Source organism: Sitodiplosis mosellana, unplaced genomic scaffold (assembly GCF_009176505.1).
Source record: "Sitodiplosis mosellana isolate CC-2019 unplaced genomic scaffold, AAFC_SMos_1.0 Smas_scaffold_1, whole genome shotgun sequence".
Lineage (NCBI taxonomy): Eukaryota > Metazoa > Arthropoda > Insecta > Diptera > Cecidomyiidae > Sitodiplosis > Sitodiplosis mosellana.
The window spans coordinates 9,154,259-9,173,568 of NW_022595244.1; the positions used below are offsets into that span (position 1 = coordinate 9,154,259).

The 19,310-nt window shown below is 38.3% G+C and overlaps 6 protein-coding genes across 7 annotated transcripts; 4 read left to right on the top strand and 2 right to left on the bottom strand.

Annotated features, from left to right (window-relative positions):
• The first annotated feature begins 383 nt into the window (after positions 1-383).
• On the top strand, positions 384-2,099 carry LOC129574164 (dynactin subunit 2-like). The gene is made up of 3 exons (XM_055455683.1): positions 384-547; positions 665-1,592; positions 1,663-2,099. The coding sequence occupies exons 1-3, from the start codon at positions 512-514 to the stop codon at positions 1,842-1,844; spliced, it is 1,146 nt and encodes a 381-aa protein (XP_055311658.1). The 5' UTR covers positions 384-511; the 3' UTR covers positions 1,845-2,099.
• On the bottom strand, positions 1,939-4,864 carry LOC129574083 (zinc finger protein 436-like). The gene is made up of 4 exons (XM_055455484.1): positions 4,392-4,864; positions 3,344-4,309; positions 2,744-3,275; positions 1,939-2,640 (listed from the first exon to the last, which is right to left on the bottom strand). Exons 1-4 carry the CDS (start codon positions 4,649-4,651, stop codon positions 2,200-2,202), a joined length of 2,199 nt encoding a protein of 732 aa, XP_055311459.1. The 5' UTR covers positions 4,652-4,864; the 3' UTR covers positions 1,939-2,199.
• A 513-nt stretch (positions 4,865-5,377) lies between these two features.
• LOC129574090 (zinc finger protein 449) lies at positions 5,378-9,153 on the top strand. Its single transcript, XM_055455498.1, has 5 exons — positions 5,378-6,576; positions 6,644-7,908; positions 7,989-8,173; positions 8,235-8,314; positions 8,527-9,153. Exons 1-5 carry the CDS (start codon positions 6,268-6,270, stop codon positions 8,818-8,820), a joined length of 2,133 nt encoding a protein of 710 aa, XP_055311473.1. The 5' UTR covers positions 5,378-6,267; the 3' UTR covers positions 8,821-9,153.
• On the bottom strand, positions 8,896-12,904 carry LOC129574168 (uncharacterized). Of its 2 annotated transcripts, none has more exons than XM_055455698.1 (3): positions 12,261-12,904; positions 10,551-11,347; positions 8,896-10,443 (listed from the first exon to the last, which is right to left on the bottom strand). In XM_055455698.1, the coding sequence occupies exons 1-3, from the start codon at positions 12,297-12,299 to the stop codon at positions 10,140-10,142; spliced, it is 1,140 nt and encodes a 379-aa protein (XP_055311673.1). In that variant the 5' UTR covers positions 12,300-12,904; the 3' UTR covers positions 8,896-10,139. The 2 variants fall into 2 exon arrangements, with proteins under 2 accessions (XP_055311673.1, XP_055311684.1); XM_055455709.1 differs by lacking the exon at positions 12,261-12,904 and adding an exon at positions 11,515-11,957.
• Positions 12,905-13,021: 117 nt separating this feature from the next.
• Positions 13,022-14,377, top strand: LOC129574169 (transcription initiation factor TFIID subunit 8-like). The gene is made up of 4 exons (XM_055455726.1): positions 13,022-13,258; positions 13,333-13,345; positions 13,446-13,880; positions 13,978-14,377. The coding sequence occupies exons 1-4, from the start codon at positions 13,022-13,024 to the stop codon at positions 14,301-14,303; spliced, it is 1,011 nt and encodes a 336-aa protein (XP_055311701.1). The 3' UTR covers positions 14,304-14,377.
• Positions 14,378-14,384: 7 nt separating this feature from the next.
• LOC129574188 (structural maintenance of chromosomes protein 5) lies at positions 14,385-19,222 on the top strand. The gene is made up of 6 exons (XM_055455785.1): positions 14,385-14,776; positions 14,977-16,416; positions 16,500-16,970; positions 17,193-17,707; positions 17,792-18,366; positions 18,448-19,222. The coding sequence occupies exons 1-5, from the start codon at positions 14,603-14,605 to the stop codon at positions 18,363-18,365; spliced, it is 3,174 nt and encodes a 1,057-aa protein (XP_055311760.1). The 5' UTR covers positions 14,385-14,602; the 3' UTR covers position 18,366; positions 18,448-19,222.
• The last annotated feature ends 88 nt before the right edge of the window (positions 19,223-19,310 follow it).

Below are 19,310 nucleotides of genomic sequence, written 5' to 3' on the forward strand. Positions count from 1 at the left end.
TTGAATATTGTATCCCTTGGTTTTGGCACGTTTAAACATAGTCAGATAGTACTGTATTAATTTTTGCTGCCAAATTTCGTGTGCATTATTATTTTTAAGAAAATTATTTGGATCAAATTTCAATACAATGGCTTTTTGCAAGTGGTATAGACGCTGTCTTATGGATTAGAGCACCTAGGTTAATATTGAAACAAAATATTTATACCATCAATCGCAACAGAACTTCCAATCCGTTCGAATTTTTCATAGAAAATCAAAAATAGTTTCGCAGCGCAGCAAGAATACTCGCCGTTGTATGAATGTAAAATACACCGTTCGTACTTTGGCTAAAGTATTGCCGCTTACTTAGAGTTGTCTGCGTTAAAAAGTATCTGTCAAGTGCTGAATAGAGGCGAATGAGTAATTGTAATGACATATAGTAGGTTGATTTTGTTTTGTTGGACGGAAAAAGACCACTTTCACAATCTAAAAACTAAAGTTCCCAAGAGATTTTATAGAAAAAATCAACAAAATGGTTGATCCAAAATTCGAAGATCTGCCCGGAATCGTAAGTGTGACCAAATGTCGTTGCCGTGACTTCACATTATTTCCTATCTGAAACAAAATATTTGTTTGGTGACCAACGCCTAGGTAAAATGTCTAACAATTCGCATTCATGTTTCAGGCACACGACGAGCCCGATGTGTATGAAACTCCCGACGTACCTGAAGTAGAGTCGCCGGATTTCTACGAGGAGCCCGAAACCGAACACATTGAACGTTTACACATTTCTCCAAAGGATGCGTACAACAAATTCAAAGGCAAGTATCTAACCGGCTACGTGGACTTTTCGGATCGTATAAGTCGTCGTTTACGCACTGGTTATGATGCACGTTCTGGAATCTATGAATACGGTACGGACGATGAGGAAAAAGAGACACCGGTTCAAAAGTGTCGTCGTCTTCAGCTGGAAATGGACGAACTGATGCAGGAATTGGATGGCTTAAACACGGATAAAACCACATCGAAGGAGGATAAACAATGCTACGAAGCAATTGGCAATGTTGTGAACAATGCCAAAAAAGTTTTGACTGGTTTACGATTAGAGCAAGTGTTAGGATCTGAAGCGACCACAGCCACTGCAGACGCTGAAATGAAGAAGCTATTGACTCAAATTGATGAATACAAGAAAAGCAGCTCATCCGTTCAAGTGCCAGTAAAATCAGCCACCGAATTGGTGGCATCGTCACGAATCGCTGAGCTTGAGAATAAATTGCACGGCATTGAATCGGTGATTGGTGCACAGCCGGAGAAATTGACACGATTGTCATTGGCATTACATTCCAATAATTTACTGGATGCTGTTCAAAAAGTGTCCACCATCGCAGCTCTGCTACAACCGACTCAATTGGATGTGATCGAAACTCGAATTGAGAATTTAGCCAACAAAATGGACGCAATTGTAGCCACATCGAACAGCATCAGCAAAGATGCATCAGTTGATCAAAAAACTATTGAACTGTACGAAATAGCTAAGCGAGCCGAACCAATCGCACAATTGCTACCAAATATGCTGCAACGTATGCAAGCCCTTGAAAATCTTCATAACTATGGTAAGACGCGCAAATTTTTCAGCATTTTCAATGGATTTCGATTAATGAATTGCGTTTCTTCTCTTTTCAGCGACCAATTTCAGCAAAATCATTGCTGAGCTCGAAGCACAGCAGCAAACTCTATTGACTAGTCTAGCGGGCAATAAAAAACTCTTGCAAAACGTACAAGAAGCATTCGCTGTGAATTTGGAGAACGTTAAGAAGGAAGTGGCTAAACTTGAATCACGTTTGAATACGCTCAAATCGAAATAATCTGGAATTTTGTCAGCTAAAATCGGTTTTAAAAACGTATCGATATATTCAAAACTAACACAAATTGAAAGAGAATTAATGAAAGCCTGTAACATTTTTGTACACTTCATTCAAAATATACGCTTTATTTATCCTTTGCTTTTTGAAAATATTCTGAGTTAAAATTTCTTTTTAGTATTAAAATTGTTACGATTCCCTATATATTTAATCCACGCCTGAATAAAAATAAAGCAAATGAATGAGATTAAAAAAGAAGTAGAATTTCGTTACAATTAATGTTGGGAATTAGATAAAATGATTGCTTAGCTTATACCAAACGATATAACTTAAGAATTTAAAAGAAAGAAAAACCGCGCTAATAACCATACATTTCATCATAATTGTCTTCCACATAATCGTTTTCCGTTTTAATGAAATGACTCTGAAACTGTTGTGGATCGTCAGTTTCTAATTGACCGTTGGCGAATGGGTCGTCGGGCATTGGAACGTCTTCTTGTGATTCGCCACTGCTCGGCATCATTTCATCGTCTTTATCCATTGGATCCAGTGCTGGCGGTATAAACATACAATGTCGCGAATGGTACAGTTTCTCTTTGAACGTGTCAAATCGCTCTCCGCACAAAAACTTGCACTTGTACGGCTTGATACCTTGGTGGTGTACCTTGAAGTGGGCGACCATATGATCGGAACGGTTGAACTTTTTGAGACATATTTCACACTCGTAGTTTTGTGAATTCGTATGAATGGCCATGTGCCTTCGTTTGTGCTCTGCTCGGGTGAAACGATTGCCACACACCTGAAAATGTAGAGAATTTGCATTAGACATTGTTTGGGAATTATTATCATGGCAAGTGGAAATTTCTTCCAATAAACTAAACAAAAATCGAAAAGCCACTTACCTCGCAGATATGCGGTTTTTCACCAGTGTGCTGAACGGCGTGTCTTTCAAGGTGCCTGAGACTCGGGAAGGTAGCGTCACAATTGGTACATGAGAATTTTTTAACGAATAAATTGCCATCTTCACGTTTAATTGTGACCGTTGGCAGTGATGGGGCAGGTGGAGTTTTTAGAATTGGCATTGGTTTGCTGGTACTGGAGACAATCGAGAACATTTCTTTGCTAACGCCCTGGATATTGGACAAAAGTAAATTGCCCATAAAATTGAAACATTGCTCGTAGAAATCGCCATTCTCGCGATTCATATTCTCATTCTTCAGCTTAATTGCAAACAGTTTGAATCGATGGAGTAGCTGTTGTCGCAACGTTCCAGTTAAGTCATCGCGTTTGAATGTATGGGAAGACGATGCGGATGGTGTGTTTTGTTCGATTTTCACAGTTTTTTGTGGAGTCGTAGATCGAATATCTCTTTTGTGTGCTTCTTGCAATTGATTCATCTTGTCCGATTGTCTTTTGTGAGTGAATAAATGATGTCTGAAACCAAAAAATGGGAAGAAAATTAGTATGCAACAATACAAAATCAGCTACAACAAGATCCTCACCGTAGATGTTCGCGCCGGGCAAATGAACGAGAGCACCTCAAACATTTGTATGGCTTTTGATTGAGATGAATGACTTTGTGACGAACGAGATGATATTTCTGTGCGAGGGTTTTACCACAAATATTGCATGTGAGTGTTTCAATCTCTTCTTTTGTTAATTTCGGTCGTTCGACTCTCTGGCGAATGCCGCCCATTTTTTTCAGATCCTTATCCGCTTCACTTTGTTTCATGCGTACATATTCAGCGGCATTGACGACGCACTTCGTCTGATCAATTTGAAGGAGACTCTCTTCAGGTTGCGGTTCATCTTGGAACAGATCGATGTTGTCGAGTAAATCGTCTGTGTTGTTGCTGGTATCAATGTCTTCGAAATAATGTTCTGGAATCGATGCCACATTGATAATCGCCAATGGATCCATGTGCTCGGGTTCGGTTTTGATTTGTAAATCATCTTTTACCTCGCCGTTGTCTTCTTCATTCGATGGTGACGATGGTTTGCCGATGCGACACGTTTTTTCATGTTTGGTTCGATTGTCGGCTCGTGTAAAACGTTTCATACAATACTTGCACTGGAACATTTTTACACCTGAGTGCACGGTTTGATGGCGGATGAGATGGTCGAATCGCGAAAATTCCATGTCACACGTGGTGCATTTGAACGTCTTACGCGATATACTGATCGGTTCGTGTTGTGTATGCATTCGCATATGACCGGCTAATGCACTGGCTTTGTCGAATTCCTTCATGCAAATTGTGCATCGAAAGTATTTGTTTTCCAAATGCAACACCATGTGATTCATGCGCTCTTCGTCGGTACGAAAACCCTTGCTACAAATCGAACAGGTAATGTGTGACTGCTTATGTTCTCGGGCAATGTGCTGATTTCTCTGCTCTGAACGTGCAAATGTTTGACCACACCATTGACAATCGTAGGGACGTTCGCCCGTGTGCAGGCGATAATGGCGCCTTAAATGAAAAAACACACACAAAAACATGTTGAAACTATTTGTGAAACCAAAATTCAATACAATTTCCATTGTGTTATTACCTTAAATGAGCCTTCCGTTTGAACTCTTTCTCACACACGTCACATTTATACGACCGTATACCATTTCTTACTATGGTGTCCGGTCCATTTTGACCATTTATTTCGTCAAAATCATCGTTTCCATCGTCGAAATCGTTTCCATCGGATAATGCAATTTCAGGCACAAGCAGCGAACTTAATGGACTAAGCGCTGTATCATCGTCGTCTATTTCACAATCACCATTTAGGCTAACACCATCTGGATCTGTTTCACTTGCCATCGTTTTATTTCTTCTTCTCTATATTTTTACAATGTACAAAATTAATTTTTAATATGCAACGAGTGATTTAACTGAATTGTCGTCCCGTTTTGTGTGGCACATTGGAAAAAAAAAACTTTTCATTCCGGAGTTGTAGCTGCTTATTCCCTAGCTAATTGTTTTATGTAGAAACTATATCTTTTTTCCCTTGTTTGACAACAAAATGTCAAACATCTATTGGTGTTTACGACTTACGGGCGAGACAAACGTCATCAAATGCACTATTTCGCCGCTCCATCAGAATGTTTGTGAGACGTTTTCCTAGTGGATCTTCGCCACAACTCTTTTACAATGCTTGTATCTTGGAGACAGTATGAGTTTTTTTTTATTTAATTGACCAAAAATAAAACGATTGAGAATGTCGATGAAAAAATGCAAGTTTGTTCGAGATTATGTTATTTTCCAATACTACACAATACAAAAACGAATTCAAATGGAGACGCCACATTTGGTTTTTTTTTCGCCTGCTTTTCAAATACATAGAATCTTCTACATTTTTGTAACTCCCCTTAACTGTTATAAGGGTCGAACCAAATTAATCAACTCAGTCGAACTCTGGAGTACATGCTTCAGCTGAAAAATTGACCAGAACTTTCTAATGTCATGACGTCTCATTTGAAAGTAACTCATAAAATGAATAACGCTCTATTTTATTAGGCGTTTCTCTGCATTTCTTTTCCGTTTTTCAAAACATCTGCTTCAAATTTACTTGTTCGACAGACGAACTTCGATTGTTCATAGCCCAAATGTTATCCCTTTTTTCAATATCATAACAGCAGAAGAAATAGAAAGGTATCAATTCATTGATTTTTTATTTAGTTTGATCTTGCTTTCAAATACAGCAAGTATTTTTGGATATATATAAAAAGTCCGTATTCAATTTTCAGTCTCTCTAACATCGAACATCAACTTAATACTTCATACGTTGCAACATATCAAAAATGAAGTCCAAAGATCAAAATGAAAATCCGATAAAATAAATTAGCTAGATCAGAACAGAAACTCATTGAAAATTCTGAAAAAATCATATGCAATGTCACATCGTTTTGAATTCCATTGTTCAAACATATGAGTGCGAGTAAGTGATATTATTGCTGAATAAACAAATGACAGCCGTCGCTGAGTCGGCCAATATTGGCAAGTGGAGAATGTCAACAGTTGTAGAATTGTTGGGCGTTACAATTTGAAGCGCTTGAATATTATGTTTCAATATTTTATTCCAAATAAAACAAACTTAACATCGAAGAAATTGGCATATTTTCACGATTATTGCTGAAACATTCACTGCATTTCAAAACTCAATTCATTTTCTGACCTTCTATTAAGTATGAAAATCCTCTCCACTTTCACACATTCAACCGTTCCACTCACACTGAAACTATTGCAAATGGAGACCCTGAAATGACATTTCGCCTTGTTTTCACATACAAGTTTTTTTTCTCATCAAAGTTCATCAAAAACAACGCATCACGAAATCGCCTTAAAAATCCATAAAACATATTGAAAATCCATTGTTTTCTGTGAAATAAAGTGGAAAAAATTCGTAATTTCATGAAATTCCATCCATTGACGTTAAGATGAAGGGTAACAAGAGACAGCGCGAAAAAGAATTGGACAAAACAAAAACAAAGCCACCGCACTCCATTAGTGCGTCAGTCCCGACGAAGGTGCTAAATGTTGCGAAGAAATCGCAAGTGATTCAAAAAAAACCCGACAAATTAAAAGTGCTGCAAAGCAAATTGGTGTCGGTACGAAATGAGAACGGCGTAAAATCGCTGACCGTTGCAAAAGTGAGTACGCCAGCAAGTGTCAGCAAAACACACGACACACGGTCGGTGAAGAGTATTTCGACGGCGCCAAAGCCCATATCTCAAGTGGAGTTGAAGGTAAGTGTGAAAAGCCCGAATAAATCGTTAAAATTCCACTCATTTGAAATTGCCGAAATTTTCGCAGCAAAATGTTAAGCCACGAATGAATGTGGTCAGCAAACCAGAGGCAAAATCAAAAGAAGCAACGGCAAAGACACCGGAAACGAAAGATATCATTTGCAAACATTGTAATTTACATTTTTCAACGGTGACTTGGCTGAAGAAACACATTGCAAGCAATCATGCGGGCACATCGAGTGTATCAAAACCACAATCAGATCAAAAATCCAAAATTCTGAACTACAAAAAGCAATTGGAAGTCATTCAGCAAACGTTGGATAAAAAGAGTACGACGGAAAAAAGTAAGAAAAGGGTTGCCGCCAAGCAAGCATCACCAACCAAACAAAAGCTACGCGAACAATTGAAGGCTCAGTTAACGGCACAACAAAAACTGTTGCAAGTGCAACAGGAAATTTTCGAAAAGACAAGCAAAGCGCAACAAGATATTTTCGAGTTGATTGCCAAACTGGGCGATGACAGTGATGTAGAAGAGGGTGTTGAACATGGAGCCGAATTCGTGAAGATTGAAGAAAAACATGCTCAAGAGCCCGAAGTATACTATGATAATCCAGAGGGTGAGTTGATTGTGGCCGAAAATGTTGAAGAATATGCTTACATGCCGGAAAACTATGAGATCGATGAGCAGCAGATAGTAACAGATGACGGCGCCTATGTTATGCTAAATGATCAAAATATCGTGTCAGAATCGGCAGAAAATCAAGCGGTTATGGTGATCGTTCAGTCTGGTGACGATGAAGAGGAGTACGAATTGCTGGATGTGGTCGAAGAACAACTGTACGAAACCACAAACCCACTGGAACACATTGATAATGGCATTGATTTTGAAGTTGTTGGCAAAGACAGTAACAGCGTTCACTGTCGCATTGTTGCGAATGAGGAGGCCACAGAAGAGATCGAGTACGTGGATGTACAGGTTGACAAAGTTCCTGTCAAGCTTGAAGTTGGCAAACTCCAGCAAATTGCCCAAAAACGCTTCAACAAACAATTAGACAAAATAAAAATCGAAGAAAGTCCAGAAAATGATCCAGACTCCAAACTGTTGAATACCACTATCAATAAATCGGAAAAGATGACCAACGAATACATTCAAAAAATTGTACAAAATGCAGTTCCAACGGAAGACAACAAGTTTCAATGTCCCCTCTGTCCTGAAATGGTTTCAAATAGATACAGTCTGGGTCCGCACATTCTTCGCTTACACTCGAAGCAAAAGAGCAAAATCTGTCAGTACTGCGATCGCTCGTTCACATGCACAGGCGATTTGACAAGGTATGATTTACATTTCGCTTGAATCATTTTCATTTTTCAAAGGCAACACTGACTTTTTCACTTTTTTTCTATTCAAACAGACATGTTCGAATCCACACCGGCGAAAAACCGTTTAAATGCTCATATCCTAACTGCACTTACGCATTCCGAGCATCAGGAGATCTGCACAAACATATGAGACGACACAATTCAGCCACAGTTAATATTCGACAACACGTTTGCACGGAGTGTGATCGAGCGTTCGAAAGAAACTACGATCTGAAGAGTAAGTAGTCGTTGTGAATCTCTAGGATGGGCCCATGAATAATGCCGTTTTTTATTTGTAGGACACGAACTGACTCATAAAAAGCACGAAGCCGGTGTTGGTTTCGATTGTGAATTCTGTACAAAGCGTTTTGTTCGCAAGGTAAACTTTTATTTTTTTAACCGTTCTTGGATTTTGTTCCATTTTTTCATCAAATAATTTTTTTTGAAATTCATTCAAAAAATAATAATAATAAAATAATAATAATAAAATGGAAATTCTGAAAATTGTCATCAAAACCATTCAGAAAAGTTTAATTTTTCTCATCAAACCTCTTCCATTTAATTGTCATAATCTTTCATTTCTTTCCACAGGACCAGCACAAGGCTCACGTATATCGTCACTTAGGTATCAAGCAGTACAAATGTCCGGATTGCGACCGTCACTTTGGCGATTTCTCCAATTGCCGCAAACATATTGCACAATGTCAGGCGGGTGATGTGAAGCCATTCGGTGTGGACGATAATGAGCCGCAGTACATTTGTGAGATTTGCAACAAGCGTTTCCGTAGCAAAGTGGGAATGAAGCAGCACGTCATCAAGTGTGCCAAAATCACGGAATTGCAAAAAAAGTTGCAAGAGACATTCAAGCAAATGGAAGAAGAATAACAAGAGATCGAACTAATAATCAAAGTGAAATGAGTCCAAGCTAAAAATAGGAACACCTCAAAAACAACACACATATTTAGATGAATTTTTACTTAAAATTTTCTTTATTGAAAGTTTCACGAAAGGAAAATGCGATGAAAACAAGATCCGGAACACGCAAATTACAATTGTTTTTTTCTATCTCTTGTTTTACACACAAATTCGTTAACACAAATTTAGCGCAAACAAAAAAATTCAGATATAACTGAAACACGTAACATTTGTTGATTTTATTCTCATTGATAATAATGATAATAATAATAATAATGCAATCCTAGTAATCGATTTTGCAAATGGATTTTGTTTTTTATTTTTTATATAGTTTTTCGCATGTTAGACCTAAGCTTACAGAGTACGTCTTTCAAAATTGATTTGCTATTTACATCATTTCCATAAAATTGGTTCGTACAATTTCAGTCAAAAAAATTCCATGCAACAGACTTCGCTCGGGTTTCTGTCGATGTCAAGAAAATTAAAAAAAAAACAATCACCTTTCTAACTAAATACATCGCATAGCATGTATCGAGGTTTTTTTTCTTCATTCATCTATTTCATTCTCTTTCTCTTTCTCTTCTTCTCATCAGATTTCCTACTACATCATGCATTTAAATCTAGATTCTGTTCCCATCGCTGCTGCACTCAATCGTGTTACAAACAGTGTGTGTGCGAGCGTGTGTTTGAAAAACGATGTTTGCCCTAACAATTAAATCTATTTCGGCTAAATTAGCTGCACAGCAATTTATTCTACCATATTTTCGATCTAATGCTCATGATTCTATGCTCTAGGAATACAAATTCAAATGAAAGAAGAAGAAAAAAAATCCTAATTGTGTTTTCGGAACAAATGGGTCCGAGATAAAAGGAAAGTAATTGAAAAAAATAATGTACACACCCTTCAGGAGAAAACGCTACGCGGATAAGGATATGGATCGATGAAATGTGATATTCATTTCAGTGTGTTTTTGTTTGTTCTTTTTTTTTCTACTCATGATTTTATGATGATACATTAGAGTATGGTTATGGTTATAAAATATAGTGTAGCCAATTTTAAACTGAATCGAAACTGTTGTTCAGTTTTCCCTGTTTGACGAATTTCGCAAATGGTAAAGGATAGATTTGAAAAAAGTCTTTATAAAAAAAACTGAATCCTAATTAGCATCTGTCACCTCAAAACAATTTCTCCGTGTCTTGTTTTTTTCTGAAGGTGGCCTATCACTTGATTATATATATCCAATGTTATGCATATAAATATATGTATTCTGTCAAAAGTATGAGAGAGTTTATTGTTCCATTAGAATATCGGTAGTTTGTTCGACGTTGTTAACAAAATTATCGGCTCCGGTGCAAATGAACGGATTGTGCGGCAACAGTGTTGGCATCATTACATCCGATTGGTAGTAATAGCAATCATCGTATGATTTCTTTCGCTTCAGTAATGCACTACGTAGTTCACGTGAACAACTATTGCCGGCGGACTGTGAACGCTGAACCTGCAATATTGGCTCATACTCGTAGAGTTGTGTGGTGAAAAACTTATCTAATTCTATATTTGGATGCAATCGTTTTATCAATTGATAAGCGGTCCTGTGAACAAAAACAACGATAAATGAAAAAAAAATAAGTTTGTTGAACCGATAAAAAAAGAGTCGAGTATACTATAAACACAGTCATGTGATACGCAATAAACTTACATGAAATTTTTGTTGTATTTGTACATGAGAAAACCAATGACAATTGTAATGCATTTTTGATTTTCGCCAATGCAGTCGATGACAAGTACGGCACCATTATTCTTCAGTGCATTCTCAATGAATACGACGGCCTTGTAGCAATTCGGTAGAATGTTGGCAGTGAAATATGCGGATTCGCCAAAGTTTAATTCCAATGTCTCGAAATCACTGTGACCGAAGAGGTTTTCGTTGCTGGCGTACAGTTTCATCGGCGATTCATCGTCAACGGGCATTTCGTGGTGCTGATGATGGCTGTACGACATAGACGTGGAACAAGTCGTTGCAGTTGATTTTGATGAGCGGACCGAAGATGATCGATCCATCATTGAACTACTACGGTTATGGCTGCAGCCGGCCTCACTGCCATTGCTGCTACTTCTGCTACTCGGAACACATGATACTGGGCTCGATGATTGTTGGCTCGTCTGCCGTATGGTTATTGATGCAATCACCGATGTTTCCGCACATTTTATCACATTTTCGTGGTGGTCATTTTTACCAGCATTGTTTGCATTGTGTTGTGCACTCGTTACGCTATTTTGCATGATATGCTTGTCGATATAAATGACGTGTGTGAAACCGTAAATTTTCAAATCGTCCGCTGAACACAAATCTTTCACCGATGTCAAATAAATGCCCGGGAAAATTTTCTCATAATCCATGGTGCAATTGACATTGGTGGTGCTACTGTTTTTGCTAACTGGATCGAAGTTCGGTTTTATCGGGGTCGATGAATTGTACACGGTTTTCGGCATTGTCTATCGAAGAAGAAAGAGAAATGAGTTATGCACACGAAGTGAGGCAAAAAATATGAATGAGCAAAGCAAAATAGTCAAAACAAAAAAAAAAACAAATCAGCTGAGTGGATTGAATGAGGTGTTAAAAAGTGTGAATTTCAAATCGTTGCCAAAAAGAACATACGCACTTCTTTTATTTTTCGCTGCGTATGTAAAACAAGTATTGGACAAAAAATACGACCAATAAAAATTCACAGTGACGAAACCGCTGTGTCTAACGATAAAAATTAATTATTATTTTTCTTGGGTTCACATTTTTTTCTTCTTGTTCTCGCTTTATGACCGTTCACGACACTTTTTAAGCTTCGATGTTGTATTTATTTCTTCGTCATTTCTGTTTCTGTTTGGAGTGTTTACTATATTTGTTTTTTTCCTCTTTGTTTTGCGTTGATTTAGTACAATAAGACAACTTTCTAAAATACAGCGCGTATACATGCACACAGAGACACATGCGATCGTCGTTTCACATATGTAGATATTCGCTCCGTTGCGATTGATTATTACTAGCGAAACAGTCGCAAGAAGAAGAATATACGGATGAGTGAAAAATAAATAGAATACACACAACAAACGGTACGAGATGCATGCTTGGGCACGCAATAACAACAGCCGAGAACCAGAAGAAAGATGCAAGAAGAAGAAGAAGTAGAGAAAAAAACGCTCACAAATTGGCGCAAAGAACATACATAACCTCATAAGGTTGTTTGTGACAACGAACAGACGCGAAGCATCCATAGAATAACAACAACAATAACACTCATGTGCAACGAGAGTGAAAAAAAAACGCTGTAAAATTTGTCAGATTTGTTTTTTTTTCTGTTTTGCACTCCTCTTGGCAACACGCGAATATTTTTCTGTCTCTTTTAATACTTACAGAGCCGAAATATTTGGATTTGTGGTGATCGGTTAACATTATTTATTATGGGCGAAAAGCATAAAAATACAGTAGACAGGGGACTGAATAATTTAGCGCGGACACTACAACTTCAGCTTTGTGCATTTGTGCAAGAAAAAATCACTATGTTCCACTTCTTGAATTATCGCACGATTATTCGAATCGTTTTGCACACAAATTCAACACTATTCACACGGAATTTCGACTGGTTCTTATGGTGGTCGCGTATGAAAAATTTTCTCATCACAATATGATTACCGTTCGAAACTACTACTTGAATTACTTGATAATTATTATTTACTTGATGCTACAAAAAAAAAAAATTTGCAGCAACACACATTAGCACACGGTTTTTCTTTCTCTGGCCGTTGTGTGTGACTTGTTATCGTCGCGAGGTGCGATGCGTGTGTGTTTGTGTCCTCACGCAGCAACGCTGTATGGGTTTACCATTTGTTCTATTCCGTCTCTCTTTCTCGTCTATTGGCTTCGGAGCTGTGGCTTGGCAAAACGAATAAGAACGATAGAGGATGTTCGAATGGTTTTGATGGTGTGCGCTTATACGTTGTTTGTAGCGAAATAAATGCGCTGACGCAGTTTGCAATGAAGAGGGAAAAAATGCCTCCTGGCTACGTGATGAATTACGCAACGGCAAAGTGAATGCGTAGCATTGCAGTAGCCGTGAAAACGCATCGACCGTCATAGATGGCGTTCGGTGCGTTAGCTTATTGACATTTACTTTCATGTCACTTTGTCTTTCGTGTGTTTTTGTGTTTATTCCGGACGATTTGGTTTTTTTTTTGTTCATCACAAGGTTTTATTTAAAAATTGGCACGACGGATTCCTTAGGCAAAATGGAAAAACAGGAGCAGTTGCTGCCGGATCCGAGGCGAAGTATTCTTCAGATGGCTGTTGCCGGAATTTTAGATGAACTTGGTTTCGGAAAAGCCGACAAAGAATGTGTTGAAACATTGACAGAGGTATAAATTCATACACTATTCACACCTAAATTTTAGATTTTTTTGTAATTTTTTCTGCTTTTTCCTTCTCTTAGATGCTCCAAAGCTGTAAGTTGTCTTGAAAAAAATGTGCAAACTGATGAAAAAATTGAAAAATTATTGAAAAAAGCCTTAAGTCATTGCATTTACATTCCTTATTTCCAAACAGTAATCATAGAAATAGCGCACACATCAAAGAATTATGCCGAGCTATCAGGACGAACGCAGCCTTTTCTCGGAGATATTGTTGTGGCGTTAACCAATCTCGGTATTCCACTGCACGGAGTCACCGATTTTGTAAAGCGAAAAATTCACAAAATTCCATCACCCCAAACAATTACCATGCAAAAGCAATTGAGTCTGTTGCAAGCTGGAAAGTCTGTTCCACTTCCATCGCACATTCCCAACCATTTCCCACCGTTGCCAGATCCTCATGCGTATGTTAGAACGCCAACACACAAACAACCGGTGACTGAATACGAGGCCATTCGTGAAAAGGCCGCTTCGCAAAAGCGTGACATTGAAAAGGCACTCACACGATTTCTGGCCAAGACCAGCGATACAGATTGCTTGTTTGCCTCGGAGGACAATCAAATGTTTCCACGTGAGTTAAATTGGTTGGAAAAAAAAGAGAAAGTTTCGACTTCAGCATTTTAGAATGACAAGATTTTGAATATGAATCGTTCTTTTCTCCATTGCAGTGATTGCATGTAAACCATCATTTCCACCGTACTTGGCCGCGCTAAATCCAACCGATCAGGTGTTTGACTTTGAAGAATTGGAATATCACTATTTGGTGGCGAATCGAACGGAGGACATGATCGCCAAAGATGATGACGACGACGACGAAGACGGTGAAGGAAAGGAAAAAGACGAGAAAAACATTTCGATTGATGAACATCAGAGTTCGCCCATTGATTCGATTAGCACATCACCGCAGCTCAAAAGCCCGATCATAGACAATCCGTACCTGAAAGCGGCCAAACCACCGAAAAAATCCGACGTTAGCATTAGCCTTAATTTTTAATTTATAAACATAAATAATAACAATCCACACTTACTCGATACACAAAATACATAACGCACATGCATTGAAAACATTGGAAACGCTGCGTTTTATTTGATTTCGCCTGTTGAATTGCAAATAGTTCTAGGTTCGGCCAACAGATGTGGCTTTCGCGCTCAAATCAATGTCAAAGTCTAAATTGTGTTTGTTAGTTTACATACGAAACGCTCCAGATGAAAACGTTTGATTGAGCATTGTGGTGTAATTGGTTGTATTTGCTTAAAATAAATTCGAATAAAGTGAAACAAACGTCTTGAAACATGGAGATCGATTCGTCAGATGATGAGCGGTCGGTAAAAGATCAACCGATGGATTCGGACGATGAATTGACACAAACAAAGAATTTGATTGCCGGTAAAATCGTCAAAATTCATTTGAAGAATTTTCTCACACACACTGAAGCTACCGTCCATCCCAGCGAACAACTGAATCTGGTGAGTCTTTTTTTCTGTGTAAACAAATAATTTGCTATCGCTGCAATCTGAATAGATTCAATGCGTCGATATCTGATGAAAAGTTGCCAGCGATGACAGTTTTTGTTGTTTACTTTGTTTGCTTTGTTTTTTTTTCATTCTGCGCTAAATGTTTGACACAATGATGTATTCAATTAATTCTAAATTAATTGCTGAATCAGGTGATTGGTCCAAATGGAACGGGAAAATCATCGATTGTCGCATCCATTATCATCGGAATGGGTGGCAGTACAAAAATTCTGTCAGAACGCAATAAACTTGCCGACTATGTCAAAAATGGCAAAGACCAAGCAAAAATTACCGTTACCGTGTACAAAGATGAACGACGCAATTTGCGGCACTTTACACGTGAATTCAATCGAAAGAACAAGAGCACCTACTACATTGATCAGCTCAAAGTCACCGAAAAGCAGTACAACGAGGAGATAAGTGCACTGAATGTGCAAGTGGGTAATTTGTGTCAATTTTTGCCCCAAGAGCGTGTTCAAGATTTTGCCAAGCAAAATCCACAAGAACTGTTTGCCAGCACACAAAAGTCCGTGTGCGATGAGGACATGATTAGCACATTCGATCAGTTGAAAGAGTTGCGATTCAATCAACTCAATGGCAACAAACAAAATCAGAAAACAGCCGATCTGTTGAAAGAGAATGAGCGTCGTGTTGAATTGCTGCAACCAACGGTGGACAATATACGGCGACAAGATGAGCTGGTGCGCCGGAAAAGCGTAATCGAAAAGAAGCTGGCTTGGATGGATTTCCAGGAATCGTACGTAAAATGCAAAGAGGTCAACAAAGATTTGGATTTGGCGCAGAAAAATTTGGATGAAGAATTGAAGAAGCGGAATGACCTGCAGAAACATGCGGAGGGAAAGATTAAGGAGCGGCAAAAGTATGAAAAGTCACTAGCCAGTGAAGCTGCTAAGAGACGGAAACATGTAGATGAACTGAACCGCATTGCTGGCGAACAAGAAAAATTGGAAAATGAATTGCGTAACGCAAAATGTGACCTTGATGCCTGCATTCAGAATGCCGCAGAGCGAGAGTACAAAATCAATGAAAGTGAAGTTGTCCTCAACACATACAAACAAGAATGCGACAATTATTTGCAAACGATTGGCTCAGTCGAACATGTCAAGGAACAAATAACTGAAATTGATAAAAAAATACAGCTGACACGTGACCGAATCCGCACTCTGACCGAATCCCGTGTAAAAATGAACTTCCAAATCGAAAATGTGGTCAAACCAAACATGATTTTGGTTGACAAGAGAATCAATGCTCTGAATTCGGTGGCCGATGCCAAACTAAACTACTTGCAAAACAATTTTGCAGATGCATACTCTGCTGTTATATGGTTGCGCGAGAATCAGAGCATGTTCCGGGGAAAAATCTACGAACCGATGATTATGGAGATTAATGTACGGAGTAATGAATACTGCAAGTACATAGAAAATTGTGTAAGAGTCCAAGACCTCATCGCTTTCACCTGCGAGGAAACGGAAGACATGAATAAATTCCTGAAAATATGCCGTGTCGATAATAAGCTGCATGTCAATGCTGTTCATTCGCCGCCAGGGGATACATTGAGATTCAAGCCACGGGTGAGTTGTGAATTTTTCTTTGGTCTTAAATGTCAGTTCTAATTTTTTGAAAAACTACACACATTTTCCTCTTCTCCAAAAAGGTGCCAATCACCGACTTGCGCAAGATTGGCGGTGAAATCTACCTGATCGATTGTTTCGATGCCCCGGTGCCGATTCAAAACTTTTTGTGCCAATCATATAACTTCCAAAATGTTCTGATTGGTAACGACAATCTTGAACGAAAGGCTGATTTGTTGCCGCCAACAATAATGCTATTCTTTACATCGACACATCGAATCGCGACCAAAATATCAAAGTACACATCACAACGATCGCTCATGTCGACCGTATTGACATCGAAAAATATGTTGAATGTGCGCGTAAGTCAGAGCGAGCTGCTAGATTTGCAGAATCAGAAGGCCAAATTGACGCGGGAGCGTGACGCGTTGTTCAACAAACGCAACGAAATCGAAGCAAACATAAATATGTTGGAAGAGCAGTGCAAAACGGGTTTCCAAGAGAAAGGTGAACAACAAAAGCGCATCTTTGAACTACAGCAACTGGAAAAGAAGGTATGACAAATAATGATTTATCCGAGGCGACATTGCGTTGAGTGTGTATTTTATGTGCTTTATTGATGTGCTTTCGTTAATGGTTTGGTTACAATTGTTACTTGTTAACGACTGTGAGTGTGATCGACTGCTATCGAGTTGATCGCGCTCACTGAATCAGCATTTATTAGTACATAAGCATTCATACATGAATAGCTAATACATACTGCTTACTCCACATAGGTGAAAATGCAGGAAAATAAACTGCGACGCCTGGCCAATGAACCGATCGATGTGGATGGTCAGAAGGAGCATTTCAGCAAACGGTCTAAAGAAATTGTGAAAAAAATGCTGAAATTCGATGAAAATTCCATCACTGTCTACGAACAAATGATAAATATCGAACTGAATGAAGTGAAAGCACGCGCCCGTTTGGTCATTTTCAAAAATGGTACCGCCAATTTCGATGCACAACTCATGGAGTGTAACGACATAGTTGACCGCATCCAAAGGTCGTGCGATCGAATCGGTACCATTCTCGATAAGTTGAAGCAAGAGACAAAGGACAAACAAGTGATTGCACTGCAAATGACGGAAAATCGAAGGCCATCGGATGGTGATCGATTCCCATACAAAAAGGATTTCGATGAATTGTCCGAAGATCGAAAAGAATTGGCCGACGAAATGGAAGATCTTGAACAACAAATCAACTGCCGCTCGACCAACGACCAAGCCGTTCTTGACGATTATAATGAACGGTAATTTTAACTTTAGAATTCAATTCCGCGTCATTTTTCTTAGGTTTTTTCTATTTCAATTTAATTTCCGAACTTTCATTGCAGAATCAAGACCATCGAAGCGCTGAAAAAGGATCTGAAAAAGAACAACAAGTCATCGAATGATTTGGAGCGTGACATCAACACGTTGCACAATAAATGGTTCGGAAAAATATCGGGCATTGTGAAATCCATCAACACCAATTTCAGCGAGTTCATGCATTCCATGAACTGTGCGGGCGAAGTTGAATTGATTTTCCCCAGCGAACGAGACTACGAACAGTATGGTATTGAAATTCGGGTAAAATATCGGAACAATGAGAAATTGCGAGCATTGGATCGGTTTGTACAATCGGGTGGCGAACGAGCCGTTGCAATCGCTGTGTACAGTTTGTCATTGCAACATTTGTCACAAGTGCCTTTCCGCTGTGTGGACGAAATCAATCAAGGTATGGACCCTAATAACGAGCGTCGTGTCTTCGAAATGCTGGTCAATCATGTGGCTCAGCCAGGACAATCGCAATTTTTCTACGTTACACCAAAACTTCAAACCACGTTGCCATACAATGAATACGTTACCTGCATCACTGTTTACAACGGCCCATACACCAATCACAACGACTTTTTCGAAAATAATTAAGGTACGCTTGCCGTTTTGATTGTCATTTTCGAAATTGATTCTCTTACGATTCAATAATGCCGCTAACCAATTCTTTTTACAGATGCAGCCATATCCAATCCAATCCAGATCCAGCCCATTCTTTAGTTGAGCAATTACCTAGTGCGAATGGACATCAGTGAAGTTAATAGTTTACGTGTCATTTTTTTCTGTTTATTTAGTTTTTATTGATTCGTTTTCATAATTCTCAATTAGATTTTCATTGTTTTTCCATTTGTCATCAAGTATTTACAAAACACACAAAAAATATTTGATTATTGGTTTGCTAAATTAGTGTGATTCAATGCGATTTGAGTAGACTGATGATTTAAATCAAACAAACATGTTTTTTGTTAATGTAAAACACATCGTTCATCCATTAATATTGTTTGTCACAATCCAAACTGATGAATACGTCACAATTCAGCGCATTGCAGTCGAAGCTGTTGAAATATTTCCCAAATCATCATGAATCATCAGATTATTTAAAACATTCTAACGGAATCGATTTCCTATATACTTATAAGTAATTATTCGATTATTTCATACATTTATTGCTATCCTTAATATTTTATTTATCAGTAAAAGTAGGTTATAAAGTTTTGTTTACTTTTTCTCTCTTGTTACAAAATGGGCCAAAGTTGAACAAATAAAGAAAAAAAACACGGAATCAACCGAAAAAAATACTCGTAGAAATGATGCGAGAGAAAATAAAATTCTTCTGCTTCTATAGCATTGTGATCAGGTTTATAAAGAACGAATACAATAGATAGAAACATTTTGTGTCCAAATCGAATATTTAAGTAATAAAAATCTATTTTTGTTACACGAAACCAAAAGCATCTTGTCCTTTTTTTTTCAAATGAAAAATATACTTTGTCTTCTTTTTGCAGCATTCTAACTTTTGTTACTAGTTCCATTTGTTAA